The sequence below is a fragment of the Salvia hispanica genome, chromosome 6 (assembly GCF_023119035.1).
Source record: "Salvia hispanica cultivar TCC Black 2014 chromosome 6, UniMelb_Shisp_WGS_1.0, whole genome shotgun sequence".
NCBI lineage: Eukaryota > Viridiplantae > Streptophyta > Magnoliopsida > Lamiales > Lamiaceae > Salvia > Salvia hispanica.
This window is the reverse complement of record NC_062970.1, coordinates 40944205-40955805: the sequence shown is the minus strand read 5'-3', so window position 1 is coordinate 40955805 and position 11601 is coordinate 40944205. Positions and strand designations below refer to the sequence as shown.

At 40.5% G+C, this 11601-nt stretch overlaps 1 protein-coding gene across 4 annotated transcripts; it reads left to right on the top strand.

The window, feature by feature from the left end:
- Positions 1-7632: 7632 nt before the first annotated feature.
- LOC125192454 (protein OBERON 2-like) lies at positions 7633-11257 on the top strand. Of its 4 annotated transcripts, none has more exons than XM_048090030.1 (6): positions 7633-7760; positions 8102-8166; positions 9092-9486; positions 9647-10188; positions 10300-10363; positions 10673-11257. In XM_048090030.1, exons 3-6 carry the CDS (start codon positions 9099-9101, stop codon positions 11113-11115), a joined length of 1437 nt encoding a protein of 478 aa, XP_047945987.1. In that variant the 5' UTR covers positions 7633-7760; positions 8102-8166; positions 9092-9098; the 3' UTR covers positions 11116-11257. The 4 variants fall into 4 exon arrangements, with proteins under 4 accessions (XP_047945987.1, XP_047945988.1, XP_047945989.1 ...); XM_048090031.1 differs by having other exon boundaries at positions 7673-7768; XM_048090032.1 differs by lacking the exons at positions 7633-7760; positions 10673-11257 and adding exons at positions 7814-7885; positions 10447-10657.
- Positions 11258-11601: the final 344 nt, after the last annotated feature.

The window sequence follows — 11601 nt, the reverse complement described above, 5'->3', positions numbered from 1 at the left end:
ATTTTGGAGGGCGATCACCGGGCTGAATGAGAGCTTTCAAGCCAACAGGGCTAAGACATCGATGATCCGGAACCCTGTGTTGAGGATGATTCAAAAGGCGTGTGTAGGCCACCCGTTTGCCCGATCACAACAAGGCAGCGTGCAACGGGATGAGCTCTTTCTATTATGGAGTCTTCTTCACAAGCGGCCAATCAACCTTGCTCATTACATGATCAAACACCTTGAGCGAGCGTCCAAGAAGGATAAGGGCACACTGTGTTGTGGGGGTGTCATAGGGTCCATTGCACTCCACCTGGGAGTGTACACTGAGGACCTAGTTAGGGATATTGGGGAGTCCTTGATGGACCTCAATTATCTGAGAAGAACGGGATTTATTACAGTGGACCGACGCCGGCGGGCTTATCTTTGTCAGAGAGATGATGATCACTACCCCCTTCCGGACGTGTTGAACACATATGTGAACGGTCCCGACTATACGATAAACTGGAGCATGAATGCCGATTCCCACAGAGCTTGCAAGGCAAACAATCCACCCGTTCTCCCATGGCAGTCATATGACCCTAGTCCGCAGTATGCTGATGACAACCCCTATGTGGAGCTCCCAGATCACATGGTTGGAGTTAAGGAGATGGACAATGAAGAAGTGGATGATGATGAAGAGGAGGTTCCCCGCCACGATGAGGCTGGCACGAGCAATCCGAGGAGATGCGATCGACAAGAGCGAGAGGATGAGGATATGAGCTCTCTCATCGACAGAGTGGCTCGGCTGGAGGTCAGATAGGAGGAGTACTGGGCTCAGAATGAAGCTCGTTGGAGTCAGTATGAGACAAGCTGGAATCAATTCACTGACTTCAACAACACACAATGGGCCAACCTCAATGCCCGGCTCGATGAGTTCCGAGGCTACTGGCAGCATCCGCCCCCTCCTCCGCAATGAAGGTCCATGGGAGATCCACTCTCTTTCAAACTTATCCTAGCTTTGCTTGGGATAAGTTTGGGGGGGTGTCTAGTGGATTCCCTTTTCACCTCTCTCTTTTTGTCGTGGTTTGTTTATGCTATCTTTGCTTTGATTTGGTGATACCCCGGCCTGTACCCCTATTATTTTGACTATATTTGATGATGATGTTTAGGCATGTAACCTTAACTAATGTTGTTCTTTGTTTTTGGATTTTGGTGAATGTTTTCCTTGTTTCACTTATGTTTTTAGGTTTGTTTTTCTTGTGTTTTTTTTTGCGTTTATGTTTTTAGGTTTGCTTTGCTTGTTTTCTTTGTGTGTTCAATAATCTCCCTTGGGTAGAATGCTAGTAGGGTGAGAGAAAGTGATGTTCGAACGAGTGTGAGGATTTGTTGGAGGAGTTGCCAATGATGATTTTGTGCAAAAATTTTTCGAAAATCTTGTTGATATGGCTAAGTAACATGTAATTTTCATTTCAAATTGCCTAAAGTGAATTGCATGGTGCCTTGTCTTTTGCCAAAATGACCTTGTGAGAATTAAGCCTATACTATCACTAAATGTGTGTTTTATCTCAAACATGTCATTTGTTTCTAGAACTTGCTCGCGATCTCCTTGAGTCTACATAGTGGCTATAGAGATAAGGGAGGATGTTAGGCCATTTTTATTAGCCAAATCCTAGTTTCACCCGTTATGTTAATAATCCTTGTTAGCCCACTTTGAGCCTATAAACCTTTTCTTTGACAAACCGAGGGGTTGGAATTTTCATGTGATACTTTTGAAAAATCAAAGAGAAATGAATGTTTGGAAGTGGTGTTGGCAAATGAAAAACAAGTTTGTTGAGTAGAAAAAAAAAAGAGAAAAAAAAAAAAAATAGTGATGATACCATGCAAAGCATGGAGAAAAAAAAAGAGAGAAAAAGAAGGGAAAGAAAAGAAAAGAAAAGAAAAATGAAAGAGAAAAATGGTGAATAATTGACATTGGGTGAAAAAGGATGCCTTGAAAGTTGAAAAAGAAGCATTGAACAAAAGTGGAATGTTGGTAGATGAGAAGAGTCTAGGCAAAGCCTAGTACTAGCTAAGATTGGGGAAGAAAGTTGGTGAAGTTGAATATGTCATATCTTGGGGATTAAAGTCACTTTAGCCAAAAATTACCTCACCTATCCAAAGAGCCTACATTACAACCTATAGAAAAGACCTTTCGGACCTTAGATCTTTAATCACACCGTAGTAGAGGAGAGTGTAGATTTCGAGCAAGCATATGGTAAACTATGCATGATTTGATGATTTGAGAGTTATGTCATGAGCCATACACTTTGAGAGTGAGTGAAATTTCTAAAATGCACATTGCATTTTCTCCTTGTGAGGGCAAATTGGCAAGGTTGAGTACATGATAGTAGCTTGAAGCAATACTTTATAATGTTACACTTGTCTACGAGGCCATTGATACTTGTTGATTACTTTATTTCTACTGAGGCAATGATGACACTCCAACATCCTTACATGAGTTTGTCTTCTTATTTTCTTCTTCTTGTTTAGGGACAAACAAGTGTTTAAGTTTGGGGGAGTTGACAAACTCATAGTTTCGTATGGTTTTAGAGGTGTTTAACCCATGTTTTTATTGAATTAAGGTGTTTATAATAGGTTTTCACCCATATAGTCGTTAATTAGATGAAATAATGAGTTTGTTGGAGTTTTGAAGTAAAAACAGGTTAAAACGGAGCAAAATGGAGCAAATGGACGATTCCAGAGACTTCGCCCGATCGGGCGTTTTTCATCCGAAGAAACGCCCGATCGGGCGTTTTGACGCAGCATTGAAGTCCAGAGAGAAAACCCGATCGGGCTTTTCGCATCCGACAAAAAGCCCGATCGGGTGTTTTGAAGAGCATTGGATTCCAGAGAGAAAACCCGGTCGGGCGTTTCCCGTCCGAGAAAAAACCCGACCGGGCGTTTTGGCAGGCAGCGCGACAATTCCGTGTTGCCCGATCGGGCGTTTTTACCTATTGCCTAACGCCCGATCGGGCGTTTTTACGCAGTATCCGTTTTTGCCCTTTTTCTCTCCAAGTATAAAAGGGGTTCTTCTTCATTTTCGAACCCTAACCTTCCCCACACGACAAATTGAGAGAAAAAATCGAGAGATACAAGAGGATTGAAGGCAAGGAGGCTTCCATCTTCAAGAGATTGAAGAAGAAAGATCCTCCCCAACATCAAGTCCACATTAGGGAGTTCTATTACCTTTTCTTACTATGTTTTCCTTTGAAGTTTTTGTATTTTCCTTTGTCTTAGCTTCCATTATGAGTAGCTAAGTTCTTATTAGGGATATTGGTGAAGTTTGTATGGAATTCATGGGCTAAACCTTGATTTATGCTTATCTATGTCTTTTGTGGTGGTTTTGTTGGTTGTTGTGCTTTTTCATTATCCAATTGATTAGCTACCAATTTGATATGTCTTATTCTAATTATTGTCGTTGAAAGATGCTTAATTAGATAGTTAAATGACCAACAACTCCGTGCGTTGTATGTGCTCGAGAGAGGCATAGCTAGAGAGAGGGCTTGGGTCCGTAGGTTGTAGGAGTCGGTTTCGAAGTGTAGGGAGGAGACTCCGACATTAGAGACCGATCAACGCGTTAGGTGCACCCGAGAGGGGGTCTAACCAATTAACCCGACCTTCCTAGCCACACATAGGACTATTTAGATGAGCATGATCCCTAGGTGAACACCCGTGATCCATACCAACGGATCAATATCCCTATCTTTCCAACTTGAGTGAAAACTATCCTTTTTCTTGTCTTAATTTCTATTTTGCTCTTACTTGCTTACTTGTTCTTTGATCTTAGTTAAGAAAAACCCAAAAACCCCTTCTATTAGTCTAGATAGTGTTCAAAGTTGCATCGTAGTACTCAAGCCGGCATTTAGTCTTCGAGGATCGATAATTTCAACTTGCCACGTGCTACATACCCCATACACTTGTGGGTGACATATTTATTGCAAATTTAGCATGAGTCAATGAGTCTAAAAGTGGGACCGGACCCACTTTTACTCCTTGTCCTTAGAGCATCTCCAATGGTACTTCGGCCAGAAATCGGCCAGCAGTTTCTCCCCCTGCCACGTCAGCAGCACTAAAAATCCACCTGCCACATCAGATTTAGGCCAGCCATAGGCCAGCCGCAATAAAAATAATTCAAAAAATACTACATTTACGGAATTAAAATTACGATTAAATTACGGAATTAAATTTACGAGACATATACGGGAAAATTCATTAATTGCATTTAAAAAAGGTACATAGATAAAAAAAATTACATTTAAAAAGGTACATAATAAAGAAAAAAAACTATCGCCGTGCAATCCTCCGTGCCCACAACTCTTCAATTATATCCTTTTGGAGTTGAATATGAGCATCCACTTGGTGCATGTTGGCAAATTCCTTGAGGCGGAGCTTCATCGAGAGGTACCCCACGTCGTACACTAGGGGTGGCCGTTCCGTGGCTTGGACCGGCTTCATCATCATTGGCCCAACTAGTCAGTTGTACGTCTTCGTCTTCGACGATCATGTTGTGCAGGATAATGCAGGCGTACATTATCTGGGAAACGCATCCGACATCCCACAAACGCGTTGGACCCTTAATTGCCGCCCATTGAGACTGGAGCACACCAAATGCGTGCTCCACGTCCTTGCGCAAAGTAGGCCTTCTTTTCATCACTTGTTTGCCTGATCGTCTTCACAAAGACCGGCCACCGAGGGTATATCCCATCCGCCAAGTAGTAGCCCATATCATGCCGGTTGCCGTTGGCCACAAATGAGACGGCTGGACCGACGCCCTGGCACTTCTCGTTGAAGAGGGGAGATGAGTTCAGGACGTTGAGGTCGTTGTTCGACCCGGCTACCCCAAAATACGCATGCCAGATCCACAGCCGGTAATCAGCTACGGCCTCGAGGATTATCGTGGGATTCTTTGACTTGTAGCCGGTCGTGTAGGCCCCCTTCCAGCCAGTCGGACAGTTCTTCCACTCCCAATGCATACGGTCTATGCTGCCTAACATCCCGGGGAACCCATGCTTCTCCCCGTGCATCTGCATCAAATTCCGACAATCTTCGGGAGTAGGGCTTCGAAGGTACTGCTCACCGAAAACGCTTATCACGCCCCCACAGAAATCCTTCAGACATTCCAGGGCTGTCGACTCACCGATGTGGAGGTACTCATCCCACATGTCTGCCGCGCCTCCGTAGGCCAACTGCCCGATTGCCGCCGTGCACTTTTGAATAGGGGTGTGTCCGGGTCTGCCGGCCGCATCGTGCCTAAAGCGGAAACACAGATATCGACGCTCTAATATGCCAACGATGCGCATAAACAACTCCCTGCGCATTCTAAAACGCCGCCGGAACAAGTTGGCGGGAAACCGCGGGTTCTCTAAAAAGTAGTCGTCGTACAGCCGCCGATGTGCAGCGGCGTGATCCCGATCAATCACCGCTCGGCGGTGGATAACCCGTGGAGGGCGAGGTATCGCCTGCTGTTCCACCATGCGCATGTACCGCTCCATCTCGCGGTTCATGTAGGCATTCATAGCCTCGTTCATCCTCCGTTCGTACTCCTCAGCATCCCCACCACTACCACCACCGCTACCACCCGCGTTACTCATCGCTCGATGATGCTCTTGTACAGAAAGTTAGAGAGAGAGAAAACTCGTTAAAACAAGTGGTGCAAATGAAAATGAAACGAAAATCGCGTTTATATAGGTTTTTAAAAAAAAACAAAAAAAACAAAAATCGGCGCTGGCCGATCGGGCCGCCACAATGGCGGCTAGCCGATCGGCCAGCGCATCGGCCAGCCCACGCCGGTCCGCTCGCCGATTTCGCGCTGGCCGCCTCCAATGGTTCGGCTAGCCGATCGGCCAGCGCGAAAAATCGGCTAGCCGGTCGCTAGCCGACCATTGGAGATGCTCTTAGCTGAGAATATAAAACCCACATCTGTGCTCTTACGCAAGGACAAGCTCAAGAGTCCCACCATTCTATTATTCAATTTAAATACTTCAATTACTAAAAACATTTCTACAATATAAAAATACATTAAATATTTAAAAATTACATAATTAAATCCTAAAAAATAAAAATTACATAATTAAAATCCTAAAAAATAAAAATACATAACTATAATCCTAGAAAATAAAAATTACATAATTAAATTCCTATAAAAAAATACATAGTGTGAAAAAAGATGAGAGAATAGATGAGAATTGATGAGAGAATAGATGAGAGAATTTAGATGATAGAAGATGAGAATTGTGTAGTGTTATGGGAATTTTTTTGTGTTGAAGTAGTGGTATTTATAGATGAAAATGTGAATTTTGGGGAAAAAATTGAAAAATAAATTAAAAATGTGTATAAAACGGTTATAATTTATTGGGAAGTGGGAAAATATTTTTTGTTATTTAAAACTATTTTTTAAATTTATTTTGCATTTTTGTTTAAAAAGAAAAATTCAAATTGTCAACGGCTATGTCGTTGACCAATAAGAAGCTGCCACGTAAGGGTGCTCAGCGGCACGGACGTGCTCTTATTTAAGAGCAGCGTCGTGCCGCTGCCACGGACGTACGCTGCGCATTGGCGGATGGTGGGTGTTCCCGCCACTGGCACGGACAGACGGATGCTCTAAGTAAGATACCTTTGAAGTGTGCACATTTAGGTTATTAAGATTTTTGCTCATAAATTATGCAGAAAACGAAAATTTTATATGGTCATTTAGTTGGAAAGATATAGAAAGTAGTTATGACTACCGGATGTTTATTACTCAATTATTGGAGAGAGCTTAGGGAGGCTTGGGGGCTATTGACGGAATTGACCCCCTATATTGATAAGTTTACAAGTTTCTGAGCAGTTTCCATTTTCAGCATTGTCGACTTCATTCTGTCAAAAACTTGTACACATTCCTTATTCTTATTCTGACACGAAGTCTCACCAAATCACCCAACTAAATTGCTCATTCGAAAAGGGTTCCGATTAGCAAATTTCTAGCAATAACTACTTCACTTCGCAAAACCTCTCGACTTAAACATCAACGATTTTTAATGCGTGTGCTTTTAAAAACCGAAAGCCAAATATGAAGATTTGACCTTTAATCCTTGGTGGTTTTGGGTTCTACATTCAAGCCATACATCATATATCATGCTCAATAGCATATCCGAATTCTATTTAATTTCATATGAACAGTGCAAGCTTTATTCGAATTCTCGAGCCCTCAAGATCTCATATTAGTGGTACTAAACAACAAAATAATACTCTCTTCATCTTTGAAAAGTATGAACTATTTTCTTATTAGTCCGTTTTTAAATACATGGACATTCTAATTTGGAAATAGTTAAACAACACACTATCCCTACACATCAATCTATTTATAACTTCTACCATTAAACTACACTACCTAATGATACGGAGTTCACTCTCCACGACACTATATGCAATACCATTTATTTTTCTCTTATTTTTACCATTTATACATTAAATTTGTATTGAATCAAATATTCATAAATGAATGAAGTGTGAAGATTTGACTTTAAATACTTGCATTCTCTGGCAACTGAGCCCATATAAATCAATTAAAGAATTAAAACGGGTTTTAATAAAACATAGATAACCAAAACAAAATAGTACACGGTCCAACACACTCTGTTGCAAATTAAAATCATAGGAGTACTAGAAAGGAGGGAAATGGAAGGACCGAAGGACCACGCGCGCCAATGGAGCGTGAGCAAACTCGGCGATCAGGCAACGGAATTCCAGATGTATTCCGACAACGAAATCTGAGTTCAGGGGTAGAACGGTCATTTCCAACTGGAGTTGCCATTTCTTTAACATTTTCAAGCTATTTATAATGATTCTCAATTTCCAATTTCCAATTCTGTCTTCTGTTGATTAGGGTTTCTGAGTTAATTTCGCTGTAAGCTTATTACTGTATTTTTTTCCTGAGGAGCATGTATGTGTATTTGTGCATATATGAATTCTCACTTTTGCAAATTGAATTCTTCGGAATGCGTGCATTTTATTGCTTCAGTTTTTGCACCGATTTAGGTTTTTTGCGCGGCATCAGTTAATTCAGCTGAGTTGTTTGATCAGCCGTTGCATGAATTCTTACTATTTCTATTGTTTTCTGCAGAATTAGAAGCCCTAACTCTGTTCTGTTTTCTGCAATTTTGAGTTGATGATAATCATTCTCCTGAGGTATGTCATTTTGTTTGATCGTGCAGCTTTTCCTAATGTAGCGGTGTATCCATCGAGTTGAATGTGCTTTAATTTCAGTAGCAACAAATCTGATTGAAACAAGCACGATCCAAGGTTATTAGAAATGAGGTTTTGAGCAATTAAAGGAATTCAAATTTGAGTTTACGATAACTATAGCTAGTTATATGCATGTCATTTTTGTTTGATCGTGCAGTTTTGCCTAATGTAGTGGTATATCCATTGACTTGAATGTGCTTTAATATCAGTAGCAACAAGTCCGATTAAAACAAGCATGATCGAAGGTTACTAGAAAAGAGGTTTTGAGCAATTAAAGGAATTCAAATTTGAGTTTACGATAACTATAGTTAGTTATATGTCATTTTTGTTTGATCGTGCAGCTTTGCCTATTGTAGTGGTATATCCATTATATGTGCTTTAATTTCAGTAGCAACAAGTCCGATTAAAACAAGCATGATCGAAGGTTATTAGAAAAGAGGTTTTGAGCAATTAAAGGAATTCAAATTTGAGTTTACGATAACTATAGCTAGTTATATGTCCTTTTTGTTTGATCGTGCAGCTTTGCTTGATGTATAGGTATATATTATCCATCGAGTTGAATGTGCTTTAATTTCATTAGCAACAAGTCTGATTGAATCAAGCATGATCGAAGGTTACTAGAAAAGAGTTTTTGAGCAATTTAAGAAATTAAAATTTGAGTCTATGATAACTATAGCTAATTATATGCTTCAACAAGTCTCAAATGAACTTACTCTATTGAAGGTAGTCCACTTTTGTTATATCTTTGTTGGCCTGAACATGTCCTTACACCTCCTGGTTGATTTTTTATTTATTTTGTGATTATAAGTTAACAACTACTATATTCATATTATAGGATTATTTTAGCCATATTCGTTACATGTTACAGAGCCTAAATGACTAGCGAGCCAGAAAAGGAGTCTATGGACATTGACAGTCCGGGAGATGCTAAAGAACTGCCGTATGAGCTTGTTAGAAATGGTCTCAATCTGTACCCAGTCTCTGTTCATGATTCGGGCGAAGGCCTTCCATATGCTCCTCAAGATTGGCCTACTCCTGGTGATAACTGGCGCTGGAAAGTCGGGAAAAGAATTTCTGCTTCGGGATACTTTATAGATAGATATTTGTATGTTCCCACCAGGTTCCGCAAGGTAGGAGATAGAAAAGGCTTCGCCAGCAGGCTGTCACTTGAACACTATATTCGAGAAAAATTCCCCGGTGCAGATGTTGATGCTTTCTTTGCCTCTTTCAGCTGGAGAGTCCCTTCAAAAGTAATCAAGAAAGGTTTGCATCATGCTTTGGTTGTGTTATAAGTTTGTTTCAGTTTAACTTTTCATCTTTCATATTTTATCTCTCATAAAAACTTTGGGCTTCGATATAAGCTATTTTGACTAAGATAAAACCTTATTTAACATATTGCTCTGTTATTATGCTTCATATTCAGCTGATAAAGATATGCTCAGGGTCCTTCCGGAGCCAGCAGAAGATCCAGTATCTGATGGTGTAGCACGTTGTAAAGCTGGCAATAGATTTTGCAGCAGCTTAGCTGCACGAGAGGACTCTGGTTCACAAATCATGTTCTGTGATATTTGCTGTGGTGAAGCTGGTTTCTGCAGAGATTGTTGTTGTATATTATGTTCTCAAACTATTGAGAAAGCTTCTGAAGAATACAATTCCATTAGATGTGAAGCTGATATTGAGGGTGGTGCTTGCGGACATAGTTGTCATATTGACTGTGCTCTACGAGCTTACTTGGCTGGGACAGTTGGAGGGAGTATCGGTTTGGATGCAGAGTATTATTGCCGTCGCTGTGATACGCGAACCGATCTGGTTTTACATGTTACTGGACTAGTAAAGAAATGTAAATCAAATGACTCACCAGATGAGATTGAGAAGATCTTGAATGTTGGCATCCGTGTGCTGCGTGGGTCGAATAGAACAAGCGCAACGCAGCTGTTGCATCATTTTCAGCTAGCCATGTCAAAGGTATCTGAAGTGAATGGTAGGCTAATAATTATTTCTCAATACAGTTATACTTTCTTGTCTGTACGCCCTTTTCAATTGCCACAATAATGACCTATCGATTATATTCATCAGCTTAAGAATGGAAGTTATCTGGATGATATATGGAAGATGGAAGATGTCTCCAAAGATGCTTCTGGTATACTGTTCTTAACAATTTTTTCTTCTTCGAATTTTCACCTACACTGTTTTAGAGTTTCCAAATTTGTTCTTACACTCTAGGAAAAATCGTCTCCTTCAGCTTAGATCTTCTTAGCAAGACTGACTGCAGGAGCCATTACACCTTCATTGAGTGAGATTTGACACTCTCGTTTTAAGAGAGTTGCTTTTTTCAAGAGAAAATGGAACTATTCTTAGCTTCAATTAGGCATTTGAGTCTTATCCTTCCTTCTTTCCTCATGCATTCTTCTCATTTTACTTTTATTTTGTGAACTTCAAAAATAAATAGGGCTATCTCAAAATGGCAACGGTGTACTGGAAATCCCAAAGAGCGAGCAGGAAGACTGCCAACTGGTGTCGCCTCCAGTGTTGTCATCAAAATTTGACTATCGAGTGGAATCACTGAAACTTGAGAATGAAATTGATTACATCTTGGACAAGCTAAGGAAGTCGCAAGAGATTGAATACAGACTAGCTGAGGAAAGGCTTTCAGCTCAGAAGAAGTATATCATTAATCTTTACGAAGAGCTTGAGAAGGAGAGGTCTGCCCTGTTGAAGCATACATCTATATCCGAGAAGCAGGACTCATTGCTCGATGCTGTCTTGAGTAGAGTTTCTCAGGTGAAGCGGGAAGTGTCCCGGCTCAAGGACATGGGAGAAGTCTCCAAGGGATTCGGTAGAGTTCCTAAACATATTCTCAAGGAACAATTTAGTCTAGAAATTGAGCATTGACAAAGCTTTCTGTAGGGAACTCCACAGAAAACTCTGATATGCTTGAACCACAGTTTTGCCCCTCTGCCAAATGCAGAATAAATGTTTTCTTGTAACGAATATGTTTGTCTCAATGATTCAAAATTTTGGTGTTTCTTTAGTAGTCCGTTTATTGAGCTCCCTATATTTCGTGAATAGTAGTAGTATAATATTGTGATGGGGCTTTATTGAGTTCTAAAATGAATCATTGGCTAGTTAACTAGCCAAATGCGTTGTTGAAATTGTTTTATAACGTAGGCAGTTCTTGATTTTAGGGTTTTTTGTTAGGGCAAATGTTATTTACACTACCAAAATAATTTCCAGTCATAAACCATAATAATACAGTACTTCATTTTGTATTTTTATTTTTCACGGAAGGACTAGGATTTAATAAATTAGGATTGACCTGGAAAACCAACTGGAGTTAGCTATCTTGATTTTCTATTCAAAAGTTATACTCCTCCATCC

What these genes read in the sequence shown, in the direction of transcription:
- LOC125192454 (XM_048090030.1), top strand. Translation starts at nt 9,099, where the DNA reads ATGACTAGCGAGCCAGAAAAGGAGTCTATGGACATTGACAGTCCGGGA. An exon ending in TTCAAAAGTAATCAAGAAAG is followed by an intron (nt 9,487 to 9,646) that starts GTTTGCATCATG and finishes CTTCATATTCAG; the next exon opens with CTGATAAAGATATGCTCAGG. An exon ending in TTCAGCTAGCCATGTCAAAG is followed by an intron (nt 10,189 to 10,299) that starts GTATCTGAAGTG and finishes TATATTCATCAG; the next exon opens with CTTAAGAATGGAAGTTATCT.